Genomic DNA, 13,844 nt, shown 5'->3' with positions numbered 1-13,844 from the left:
GTCTAACATAATATAACCAATGAGAAGATTAGTTGCAAATGAAGTAAAAGACATACTCTTAAAAGATAAAAAAAGTTGTAGAGAGACAATGCGAAGAAGAAGAAAAGGAGAAAAAGAAATTAACAGTTGTCGTGAAGATAACACAAACTTTACCATATATTCTACATATTTCGTAACAATTCATGTCTTTATCAAGGTACCAATGATATTCCTATCTGTAGTTTGTATTCTTTAACTATCATACACGTTAACTGAAAGCTGTTCACCTAAATAAGAAGATAAGACTTTCATTTTCTATAGATGCACGCACATACATGAATACACATTTTTTTGTCTCTTTAAGTATAGATGCCATGTAATTAATTTCGTAGAAATTCCAACGATACAACTCTTCGTGTATTGTAACCTACTTGCAATATAAAATTGTCTGACATTCTCAAAAATTGGAATTTAAAATCGATAGAAATTATTAGTAGTTTATAATGCGATTATGAACTACCGTATCTCTTGTAAATCAATCAACAGCACTATCAAACCAAATCGTTCAAGGGTAAATACTTCAGGGACAGTACATGCCGAATACAACATAATCTTCACACAATTAAGTATAAAAGCAAGTAATACTGCGCATTTCGCAACTGACGGGAGACTAAAAATTACACCTAAAGCAATCCTTTAAAACTCAGATTTCTCCTCGTGTAATTTAAGACCCTGTTTCTTTGCGTTATTTCTGCATCAACTAACAGTTACGCTAATTTTGTAATTTTTTCGTACAGATGTCATTAAACTCTAAAACATTTTTGTCTGAAGACATTTTTAAATTGGAGACACAATTCTTTGGATATTAAAAAAAATTCTTACAGAAAAATAGTGTTATTTTGTCTTACCTTCGCAATGCAAGGGATTATATCAATTTTGCAAAGTTATAAATATTTTAGGCTCTAATTTTTTTTGTGGACGAAGAAGTTTCTGATTCGAGGTACGATTACGTAAATAACGTATTTGCTCGCGTATTTTGAGCACCTTGATTTTTGTAACGATTATTTTGAAAAAGTGTTTTTGCTCCGCGTTTTTTACGCATCAAATTCAAGTGCAATTCCGTAAGGGATTTTTCTTTCCAGACTGCATTCACCATATTGATTTACTTTTACTTTTTGTAGGATTAGTAAAGTCCTTTCATCAAGGCCGAGTCTCGCATTTTCCATCATATTGTTCTAGGCTTACGGTAAACGGTTTTTTACATCAAGACCAAGTCTTGCATTCCATCGTATTGTTCCAGGCTTACAATAAATCCTCAATTCAGGTTAATTCTGTTAAGTGTCCTTGAAGATGAAGGGGTGGTTTTGGTCAGAAGTACCGTTGTTGCCTCGTTCAGTTCCTTTTATACACTTGTAGTGTAATCTTGCCGGTAATTTGAAGTTTGAAAATGGGAAGGAAAAAAAGCAGTTATACAGACATATAAATTAAAAGTTATGAAAACTTTACTGTTATAGAATTGGAATAAAACAGTCACAACTTACCGGTACTGTATTTTTATTAGCATCAGAACAAAACATAGATCAATCCTTCAACAAAAATATCCGCGTTCTTACGCACCCCAATTTTTGGGTGGTCGGAAAGGGCAAAAAAAAAAAGTGCGTAAATTATGCGACATATACGGTACCGGTAATAACTGATTTCTAAGAAACACAGATTTATGGGGACATACATTACTTCAATTCTCAATTTATCATAAGCAAGAAAACATTTTTACAGAAATCATTGGAGGTGATTTAGAGGAAATCCCCAATTTCTATTTTTTTTTAATAAATACCACTGCTTTAGGCTACTATGGTCGCCCTAGTTTGCTTCCTATCGACTCTTTTTTCGATGGATCATCCACTGTCTACCACTGCTTACTATGCTCGCCCTACTTTGTTTTCTACTTTCTCTATAAAAAGACTCTACAGTTTCAGTGTTCTCCTAGAGAGAAATGTGGAATAAAAATCACTAGAGAATTCTTCGTGATTTTGATAAATTCTCACACTACTGAACTCTTGGCGACATTTAACAGCGGTTTTGTGATGAATTTTGCATTGTTACATTCATAACCACAATTCTCAACGTGAGTGGTTCACGTGTGATTCAGAACGACAATAAATTGTTGTTAAGTCAGCTGTCCGAACCTCATAAGTAACACCAAAATGTTTAAATCTGCCAAATTGCCACAGTATGGGCCGTCAGTTTTGCCACATTAGGAAGTTCGCACGAACTTTCATTTTCAGTGAATATTCGAATCTAAAATTAGTGTGTTATTTCTGTTGTGTGATGCATTTTAATAAAGAAAATCCACACAGTTTTTTTTGTTTATTTAGTTATGTTCGGGCCATCAGTGTTGCCAAATTAAGAAATTCGCACGAACTTTTATTTTCAGTGAATATTCGAATCTAAAATTAGTGTATTATTTGTGTTGTGTGATGTGTTTTAATAACAAAAATCCACACAGTTTTTATGTGTAATCAGTTATGAGCAAATGATAGAGAGTGGCTGCAGTTTCAACATTTGACACAATGAAATACGAACTTTTTTTTTTGTACATACCGGTATTTATTCAATTATCCGGGAAAATCTTGTATCTGGAACTAGCCTGGTCCCTTTGGTGCCGGATAAGAGGGATTCTATTGTTATAAATGAGTATTTTCCGGAAGAAACTAAAAAAAATTACAGATGGATACAGAATTTGTTTTTGGACAGTTGCGTTCAACTGGCTGAAATTAAAAAAGAAAGTATGAAGGAAAACTCACTGAAATATGATGGAATGTTGAAACTAAACTTCTTTTCATAGAGCGTAGATCTAATTTGCATAGAAAGTATGCAAGAATACTTCGATTTGCAAAAAGCTCTGTAACCTCGTATTTATGAAAAATAAGTTTCCCATCTATGATTGTCATCAAAACAAAAGTGAAAAGTCCCCTTGAACTTGAAAATGATATCACTGTGTCTGTATTGAATGCAGAGTCCAGATTTGAGAAGATAATTTCTGAAATTCAGACACATTTATGACAATTATTTTTTTACTTTATAAATACCTGAACATTTTGTGTTTCTAAATTTACAAAAAAAAAGTATGTTAATAAGATGTTCTTTTAATTGTATTTTTAAATTATCTCGTAATTCTCCTCACGCCCATATACGATCCTCCCAGGGGTCGCGATTCACACTTTGGGAACCACTGGACTGCAGTAAACATTGTAAACAAAATGTCCTCCTACCCCTTCACAATAAACTATAAAGTGGATTCTGCAGACAATGGAAATGACAGAAAGTGTGTATTGAGAAAGGGACGGATTTACACCAGATATCAAATAGCATGATCATTAATCAACACTGGTGCTGACAATAAACTGTAACACTGTAAGAAGTATTGGAAAAGGTAAAGTATTACATTAATCTGTAAGAAGTGTCCCATTCCACATTTCTCCAGCCAACTCTACTCTTAAAATCTTCTCACTATCACTTGCACCATAAACGATCTGGGGATACTATAGTTCGAATTTAAGAAGGGGAGTAATCTATTCCGGAAAGAGATAGTAACAGATAAAAAAGAAACAGTCACTTTTTCGTCCATATCAAAATTCGCTTCTATTAGCAAACATCTGCAACCATCTTCAGTTTTCTATTTGGATTGTTGGAACTCATTTGAACTGATACCACAGTCTAGTATATAGTCACGAAGCTCAATACGTAGTAAATATGCATCCACAGATAGTTGCTAACCACTAGGATCGCTACTATCGCCTTATTACAGACAATGCTTCGTGACTGTATATACTAGACTGTGCTGATACTCCATTGATCGATGTATGACACGTCCCTGTTTTTCTTTTCCTGTTCCATAGATGAACTCCTTATAACTTCTATCATTCACTGTGTTCAGGCAATGGCGTGCGATTCGAGTTCAGTTAGAAGAAACTATTTCGTTTGTTCTTTCTCTTGACAGATTAACATGTTATAGCTCTATGTTTCTGGCTCAGCAGCAGGGCTACGTCGTTGTGTAAATGAGGAGCTTATTTTCAAAATGACCCATGTCCATTCCCGTAACTTTGTGGGAAATCATGAAAAAACGTTTTTAGGTCTAAAATTTCTTACCAGCTAGGCAAGACACATAATGAAACCAAAGAGGTTGAGTGCATTTAGAATCAAATGGGAGCATGAGACTCTTTGATTTGAAAGCTGAAACTAATATTTTGTCGCAAATTCTACTGTGGACAAGATTCAGTTTGTTTCCAATAGTCACTTTTAACGCAAGATTTTTGTGGTTTACAATGAGTTCTGAAGCCAAATCATAATAGTTGTACCGTTATGTAGAGTTATAATTGAAGAATGTGTAAACACGGGAAACTCATTTTCATTATCAGGTGGACAAGAAACGATTTGAGAATGAGCTCCTCAAATAATGTTACTCTTTTAGTCTCGTCTTGTTTGTTTTCTCATTTATGAAGTCTACTTTTTTTTTCTAAATTTGTTTTCTCATTTCTAAATTCTATATATTTTTTTTCTAAAATTGTAACATTTATTATTTATTATTAATTTCTTTCCATGTCTGTATATTCTCTATAGCATAGTTCTAGTAAACTTATATTAAATTAATTCTCATCATTTTAACCAACTAGCTATCTCAGTTTAACGCATTATATCCTTTACCTGACATAATTAGGAACATTAAATCCCGACGTTTGAGATGGGCAGGGCATGTTGCACATATGGGCGAATCCAGAAATGCATATAGAGTGTTAGTTGGGAGGCCAGAGGGGAAAAGACCTTTGGGGAGACCGAGACGTAGATGGGAAGATAATATTAAAATGGATTTGAGGGAGGTGGGATAAGATGATAGAGACTGGATTAATCTTGCTCAGGATAGGGACCAATGGTGGGCTTGTGTGGGGGCGGCGGTGAGGCTCCGGGTTCCTTAAAAGTCCTTTGTAAGTAAGTAAGTAAGCTATCTCAGTTTAATTGTAATTCTTAAATATTGCATATATACTGAATTGAATTAAATTAGCTCAGAAATTAAGTTATTACTTTTTCTTATAGATTTATCTCAATTTAAATAAACATGTACTAGTCGTTAAAACTTAACTGAAGAATATTGCTGGAGAATCTTTTAAGTGTATTGTAAATATTCATAATTTAAATATGTATGTAACTATTGTATTGATTAAGGCTAGTTGAGTGGAAGAGAAGGCCTTATGGCCTTAACTCTGCCAGCGAAAATAAAACATTCCATTCTATTCTATTCTATGTGCTAGTTTCTGTTATACCTACTAGATTTACGCTATTATGTTCAAGATCTCTTGCATATGTCTAAAGCAGAAGTATTTGTTTTTCTTTTTAATCTTAGCTGCTAATTACAATTTTTTATTGTGTCTATTGAGTTATTAGTTGCATATTAGGCCATTGCTACTAAAGTCGTTATTTGAAGGTGACAGCGATTTATTAAGCTTCGTCATGCCTTCCAACCTATTCTTCCCTTTAATCAATGTATACAATGTTTTTAATTATCTCTTCAGAATTACGAGAATAAGGTATAACCTCTAGAGATGAACAACGATCGAGAAAGCAAGACTAACAGCACTCGCAAAGCCGAAAACCCTCACAACAATGTTGCATATGTTGCGTCGTTGACGTAAGGACTGCTTGTGAGTGTTTCAAGATGTCGAGATTGATAAGTCCCAAAGTCAAGCAGCCTTAAATCGCTACAGTTTTTTATACCTGACTGAACTTTTATCTACTTTGGCAATTGTTATATAAATATAAACAATCAAGTAGCCTATTTGAAACATCATCTCTACCTTTCAGTGTTCCCCAGTCTTTATTTAATTACTAGGCCCTTATTAAAAGGCTAGCAATTTTCTTTTCATATGTTTGAGATCAAGTGTGCAATCTCAAGTAAAAACATATTAACTTTATGTTTTATGTTTCTTACAAATGCAAATTTATTTGAGAATTGTTTTTTTTTCTATTTATATAACCATAGATAATATCATATAATAGAACCAGAACAATTTGATGACTAAGATACTGTTCTGTTTTGTCTTTTTGTCTCATTTAAACATTTATAATGTTATTTATTTCAATGATGGATATTATTCAAAGTTACGAAATATTTCCACGCCGACCAAATGCTATTTCGAGAACGATGAGCGAGACTCGAAGCGCACGAGAATGACGAGACGAGACGAACACAGTGAGCGAGAGCAGCAGTCAGTTTTGTTCATCTCTAATAATCCCCCAATCTCGAGACTGCTGTATGTATCATATCTCAGCATCATCCTGTCATTAAGTGGCTTGAATTACATTTTACATGTGTACATCCTTATGAAATGGAATTAACACCACGAAGTTAAGAGTAGGAATGTCTTTAGTAAACATCTAAGGAAGTAACATAATACATTATTACTTATTTGGATGAATGCTTATGCGAATTATGTGTGGATGATACATGGACATGGAATGGAAAGCACAGAATTTTCTTCTAGACAAGATAATATTTTAATAAAAGCTGTTCCTACCTTGTCGTTGTCGAGGCAGTACTTGTCAATCATGGCATGGATCTGGTTAGCCCGATGAGTGTACAGCAAGAATCGAACCCCAGACGTTAGAACTAGTTGTACTGCACTTCCTTTTGGCACACAGGTTTCTGAAATTTCTTCAAAACTGAAACAAATATGAGAAATCCCCGTTAATATAGCCTAACTGTCAAGAACTTAGTAAAGAAGATATAAAGTTAATCAGTGCCAATGTTTTGATTGAGATTGCAGATGTGTGTTGGGCAATATCTTGTGAAACTATGGAAGCCTTTGGCGGACAAAACAGGAAACAAAATATAAATTTTGACTTTAAAACTTTCTACAGTTAAAAACGTTAAAAGCTCGGACACTGAAGATGACACCATATCAGTGTTGAAATGGAACCCGTCTGTCATAAAGGTACATTAACTTACCTTTTTTAAAACTGCAACACTTTTAACGTTTTTAACTATATATGTTGTGTAAATTAAAATTAAGGTAACATTTATTTTTTAAGGTGATATGTATTTATTTAGCCTGACGAGTTACTCCCTTGGTTTGAATTGTAAGTTTAGTTTAAATGTAGTTTTGTTTATAAGTATGAATAAGGGTGTAATTGTATGTCTTATTTGAACTGTTGTATCAGTGAAGTGTGGTGAATCAGTGAAGTTATGGTTTTAGAGTGTAGTGAATAGTTTCTTTCAGTGATAATTTATAGTGTCAATGAAATGTGTTCTATAGTGTCAGTGAAATGTGTTCTAAAGTGTCAGCGAAATGTGTCATAGTGCCAGTGCAGTGAGTGAGATGAGAGTAAAGTGAAAGACTATTATCCGTACCAATGTGAAACTTATGTAGGACCTATACATATGTAGGTTGTAATGTAAAATTAGGTTCACTTATTAATGAGGTTATTTTATGTATTATTATTAATTGAATTATTGTGTATAATTGTATTGTGTATTCTTATTATATTGTGTATATGACTGTATTGTGTACTGTATAATTGTATTGTAATTTTATTGTGTATTGTTTATATTGTTGTACCACTGCCACCGGTTGCTTGCCCACTTGCAGTGTAAATAAATACATACATATAGAAAGTTTTAATTAAGCGTTAAAGTGAACATAAACGATGCATTTTGAGATTCAAAACAGTCAACAGATACAGTGCATTTAGAGTTGAAGAACGAACAGATCCTCAAATACAAAAAAGAAACATGGAATTCATCAATAAGTGTACCTAACTGGTAACTATCACAAGTATACATTATAATGCAGATTATGATGCGAATGCCTCTAATAAATTCCACAGAAATCTGAGACAGAGAAGTCAATAGGTCAGGGAAGAAGGCATTAGTGGAATATTTCTCTCTGTATCTCAGTCACCCGGCTGTCTACTTCACACATAGGAAACAGGATTCAATTTCTTGAAGTTATTAAGAGATTTGCAAGACGACTCACCTGAAAGTATCCAGCACTTGAAGCGTATCCTCTGCTGAATTTGAAGGTCCTTTGTCTCTACGCACTAAGCGGACTCCAGAATGAGAAACTGCTAACTGCTGGACTGCAGGATGCTGATGTCCACCCTAAAATAAAAGACATGACTTTACTAATTATAGAAGTCAAATGTATGGGAAACCGTTCTATTGTAAATCCACAGTGAAATAGAACTAAAAACTCTTTGAACTGTTATTATTCTTCTAGAGGTACTATTTGTCGGGCTAAAGCAGGGAGATGCACTATCACCTTTACTTTTTAACTTCGCTCTAGAATATGCCATTAGGAAAGTTCAGGATAACAGGCAGGGTTTGGAATTGAACAGGTTACATCAGCTTCTTGTCTATGCGGATGACGTGAATATGTTAGGAGAAAATACACAAACGATTAGGGAAAACACGGAAATTTTACTTGAAGCAAGTAGAGCGATCGGTTTGGAAGTAAATCCCGAAAAGACAAAGTATATGATTATGTCTCGTGACCAGAATATTGTACGAAATGGAAATATAAAAATTGGAGATTTATCCTTCGAAGAGGTGGAAAAATTCAAATATCTTGGAGCAACAGTAACAAATATAAATGACACTCGGGAGGAAATTAAACGCAGAATACATATGGGAAATGCGTGTTATTATTCGGTTGAGAAGCTCTTATCATCCAGTCTGCTGTCCAAAAATCTGAAAGTTAGAATTTATAAAACAGTTATATTACTGGTTCTTCTGTATGGTTGTGAAACTTGGACTCTCACTTTGTGGGAGGAACATAGGTTAAGGGTGTTTGAGAATAAGATGCTTAGGAAAATATTTGGGGCTAAGCGGGATGAAGTTACAGGAGAATGGAGAAAGTTACACAACACAGAACTGCACGCATTGTACTCTTCACCTGACATAATTAGGAACATTAAATCCAGACGTTTGAGATGGGCAGGGCATGTAGCACATATGGGCGAATCCAGAAACGCATATAGAGTGTTAGTTGGGAGACCGGAGGGAAAAAGACCTTTAGGGAGGCCGAGACGTAGATGGGAGGATAATATTAAAATGGATTTGAGGGAGGTGGGGTATTATGATAGAGACTGGATTAATCTTGCACAGGATAGGGACCGCTGGCAGGCTTATGTGAGGGCGGCAATGAACCTTCGGGTTCCTTAAAAGCCATTTGTAAGTAAGTAAGTAAGAGGTACTATTTGTACTTTTGAAGTGTTCTGTCTGTAGATCGCGTAATACTAAATAAAAATACAATTTTGTATTCAACTACTATATTATGTAAAATGACTGGTATTTAGTACCATTACAAAGAGTATGGATTTTCTAAATAGTTTTGCATACGAAAAGTAGGCTTTTTCTTAACACCATCCCAGTGGCGGCTTCTCAAGGGGGTTGCAGGTTTGTACATCCCCCAGTAATGTTGCTAATCTCCCAGCTTTTTTACTATTAAAAATATAATTTTATTTTACAATTTTCTTTCATGACCATCTGCAGCTGGCATCTTGTTTTGTACATCTGCAGGAGCCTCCGAGCCTCTTGGTTTGCAGAGATGTTGAAAACCTATGGAAGGTAGTTTATAGAGATGTTCGGCTAGTGCAGGGACAGGGGGGTTAGAGGCGTGGTCTACTGCTATCCTCATTGAGAACGGTTTGTCGCACTCCCTGACATGGATACCAATGTCAGTGTAGAAGAAACTAAATTCACTGGGAAAGTATCTGTTTCAACTAGATATTTGTCCGAAGTAATAAGCATGAAAAATGTATTTATTCAGCTTATGCAACGAACAGTCGCATATTTCGCATATTATTTTCTCAATCTACATGCACACAAATGGCACAATACATAAAGGAGCTTGTATTTTGCTTTAAAGTTCTAAGAGTTGTCGTTCTGACAATAAGTGCTGCTATCTCCCGACAGCCTACGAAAGCTGCATTTGAATTTTATGAACGAAAACGTTGCATTTGATACTTGGTAGCATTCTGATAACGATTCTGTGCTCAAATATTTTTCATGAGGGTAAATCGCAATATAGAGCTCTCACTTTAAGACAGGAACATAGGTTAAGGGTGTTTGAGAATAAGGTGCTTAGAAAAATATTAGGGGCTAAGAGGGATGAAGTTACAGGAGAATGGAGAAAGTTACATAACACAGAACTGCACGCATTGTATTCTTCACCTGACATAATTAGGAACATTAAATCCAGACGTTTGAGATGGGCAGGGCATGTAGCACGTATGGGCGAATCCAGAAATGCATATAGAGTGCTAGTTGGGAGGCCTGAGGGAAAAAGACCTTTGGGGAGGCCGAGACGTAGATGGGAAGATATTAAAATGGATTTGAGGGAGGTGGGATATGATGATAGAGACTGGATTAATCTTGCTCAGGATAGGGACCAATGGCGGGCTTATGTGTGGGCGGCAATGAACCTTCGGGTTCCTTAAAAGCCAGTAAGTAAGAAAGTAAATAAGTAAATCGCAATATAGAGAATGTAGAAGCTCCGCCCACGATCCCTTCCATTTTTGTACTTTCTGTATAAATAGGTATGCTTGTATTTAGTCATTTTACTTATTAATTACATATAAATTAGCTTTATATGTATACGCCCTCAGGTATTCACGGCTTTAAACTTTAAAGTAAAGTATGTTTAACTCCTCTTCGATATCCATTGTGCACCACCATATTTTCAAACCACCAGCCGCCACTACACCATCCATAAAGTTACTTTATCGCACACATCATAGCCTACTCTATTACATAATTTTACTTGTCACTGTAGAAAGAGAATGCTATTACTATTAATGCTAAAAATCTATCCATAATCTATTGTAATCTACTAGAGATTGTGTTCTCTATGGACATCGAAATTTTTTTATTAATATAGTAGAAAATGTATCTTTTTGGTACAGTAATGAATAAAATAATCATGTATACAACTTTGTATGGCGTGGATTTTCTGCATTTTCTCTACGACTTGTGCTGAAAATCTTTCCATTCATACAAAATTCCATTTTACACACAAGTTACATATTAATTATTATAGTACAATTCAAAAATCGCATCGAAACTAAGCACTGGAAATTATGCGATTGTTCTCTCTTCCAATAACTATCAAGCTAATAAATCAACTCGACAACTTTTACCCATCTAATCTAGAAGATAACTTAAATTACATCAGTGAAAGAGACTAATGGTTGATTGGTTAGTTTCATTACGCATAACGAGGGTGCATTGACGCAAAAACTAATTTGTAAGCATTCATCTAACCTGAACAGCCTACCACCCCTTTTATATGGACTTCGCAAACAAACTTTGGTTCCAGGAAATTAGGTAAAATCTTCTTCCCTCCCCTTCTAAGACCAATATAGAACGAACTTGCCAAACCAATGTTTGTCTGTAAGAGAATTTTCTTTTTAAAGTAGCATTTTTGTGACTTTTTGAGCACTTTGGCATTTTTAATATCGATATTTTTATTTGAAATATACCCAAAATACTAAAGTTTTTTTAGGAACAAATATAGGTTTCAGGCATTTATAGGTGTTCATGGTTCATTTAGGCGTTTTAGGTCTATAGAATTTTAATTGCGTACATAAAACATGGAGATATCTGAATAACATACATTCAGGACGTAGCAAACAAAATATGTACCTACAGAACTAGAAATCCGTTCCTTAATAATGATTATAAGAGTCTTTTCCACCTTGTAAACGTCGTGTAAACAATGCAATGTAAACAGGTAAACTAAATTTAGGCACAAAAAATTAACAGCGATTTTTTTAATTGGGTACTTAACAACACTGTATCAACTGTGAAGTTACGTATCATTGGTGGACTTGAAAATTGGTGTTAGCAAGATGGTATTTTTGGCAAAATTAGGTGGAGAAATTTCCATGAAATAAGTAACATTCACCTTATCACCTAACAGTTGGGAAAATCTCGGAAAAAAATTCAACCAGGTAATCAGCCCAATCAGGCTTCAAACCCATGTCCGTGATCAGCCTCGGATCAGAAAACCAGCTTTTTACCTCTAAGCATGAGGACATGAAAGTTAAGAAATCAACTAGTCAAATGAGACTAAACACTTAACTGTACAGTAATATTATACAGCCATATGGCCTTAACTCTGCCAGGTTAAATAAAGTCATTATAATTATAATAATAATAATAATAATAATAATAATAATTATTATTATTATTATTATCATTATTATTATTAGTAATTATTATTATTATTATTATTATTATTATTATTATTATTATTATTATTATTAATGTGTTCAACTTACAGAGACAGGGAAGATACGAGCGAAGTATACTGGCCAATCCTTTGCCATGTCAACAATGTTCTTCTTGATTGTGACTTTCTGGTGTGCAGAATGTAGGTTGTTCAATGTTACGCCATAACTATCCAACATCTGAAACGCAAATGCAAAAATCAAAGTACATCAATAACATATAAATCATGATGCACATGGAGCTGTATAGATTTAGCACAAACTATTGTTAGATATAGTTTCACAATAATTAATTCAATGTGGCATTCAGAAAGGATTCACTGAAAAGTACTACGTTTAGATTAATTTTCAAAGTAACTTATTGTAGATCTCCTAAAGTCTCAAATTTCTGTACCAAGAAGTGTTTGATTAGAGGCATGTTGTTCTTACGTAAAAAAACACCTGAAATGAGTTTAGCTACATCGCCATTTTGTGCAACTTTTCTAATCTCATACTATTTTGTATTAAAAAAAACCTGTAGTTTAAACACGAAACAGAACTAGTTGTAAGAAAAGACAACAAGCCTGACCATGCAAAGAAAGAAACAGTAGGCCTAGTAATAATTCGCATATTGACTGATCTTAACCTTTTTTGCTGTCCATATGAATCTACAGTACATTGTCTTTTTCCAACTCTAATAATTTTTTTATTAACATTCCATAGTATTCATACATTGTTTCACAGCTAGAATATGGAACAAGTAAAAAAACTATAACTATAAAGTCTTAATTTATAGTTACAGTCTAGTTGAAATATATACAGAAGAGGTTTACAATATCGTCTACTATTGGATGTTCATTTCAAAGTGTGTCATGACGTCACTGTTGTTGGTCACCGATTTGAAGCGAGTTTCAGCTTATATCTGTGTTGTTTGGGTAAAGGGAGATAAGTCATAAAAATGAGTTCGGAGATAAATGAAAATTAAACTTGGAACCCTTATTACAAATAATTTTCTACACAAATAAAACACATCAACTACTAGTATTCCTTGATTTTTGCACACCCACTTGTATAATTTAACTTGTGTGTTCATCTGGGGAACAAAATTCCACCTGGACAAAAAAATGACTTATACCCCTTTACCCGAACACCACAGATATGTTAGAGAAGTTGCCTATTATTTAAGGCATTCTTCAATCTGAACTTGAGAACGTGTACGGTATAACTTGAACGTCGTAGCAACAGATGGCGGTCTGTACAGTCTGTGTGCTACCATAACCTCTTTCGAATTGTGTTTTGCACTGGCAAGTCGTACGCAGGGTATTTGTTATCATCGGTTGCGTACAGTAACATTCCACAACACAAATCAAATGCTCCGTGTCCATGTTGACCGTCGAAGTTAATGTCAACAAATACGTAAGTAATCGTCTTAACCCTCTCCCCATATCCCGACAGTACGTATTTCCAAACAGTTCACATTCCTGCCACTACCGGCGTTACCGTACGTATCGGCACGTACTCTTCAGAATGAACGCCGTACTTGCTAGCCAACTTCTCTGCCTCTTAGATTATACGCCTGAGCTGCGGAAGTGTAGGAAGATTGA

The 13,844-nt window shown here is 34.6% G+C and overlaps 1 protein-coding gene across 10 annotated transcripts in view; it reads right to left on the bottom strand.

Annotated features, from left to right (window-relative positions):
• The window catches only part of Myo10A (Myosin 10A), a 696,078-nt gene that overhangs the window by 165,376 nt on the left and 516,858 nt on the right, over window positions 1-13,844 (bottom strand). For all 10 annotated transcript variants that reach the window (XM_069828898.1, XM_069828899.1, XM_069828900.1 and 7 more), the window contains 3 exons: window positions 12,313-12,441; window positions 8,007-8,131; window positions 6,549-6,693 (listed from right to left, as the gene is read on the bottom strand). In XM_069828898.1, coding sequence (XP_069684999.1) covers window positions 6,549-6,693; window positions 8,007-8,131; window positions 12,313-12,441 — 399 coding nt within the window. The remainder of the gene's footprint in view (window positions 1-6,548; window positions 6,694-8,006; window positions 8,132-12,312; window positions 12,442-13,844) is intronic.

Source organism: Periplaneta americana, chromosome 6 (genome assembly GCF_040183065.1).
Source record: "Periplaneta americana isolate PAMFEO1 chromosome 6, P.americana_PAMFEO1_priV1, whole genome shotgun sequence".
In the NCBI taxonomy this organism is placed as follows: domain Eukaryota; kingdom Metazoa; phylum Arthropoda; class Insecta; order Blattodea; family Blattidae; genus Periplaneta; species Periplaneta americana.
This window is presented reverse-complemented; position numbering and strand designations above follow the sequence as displayed.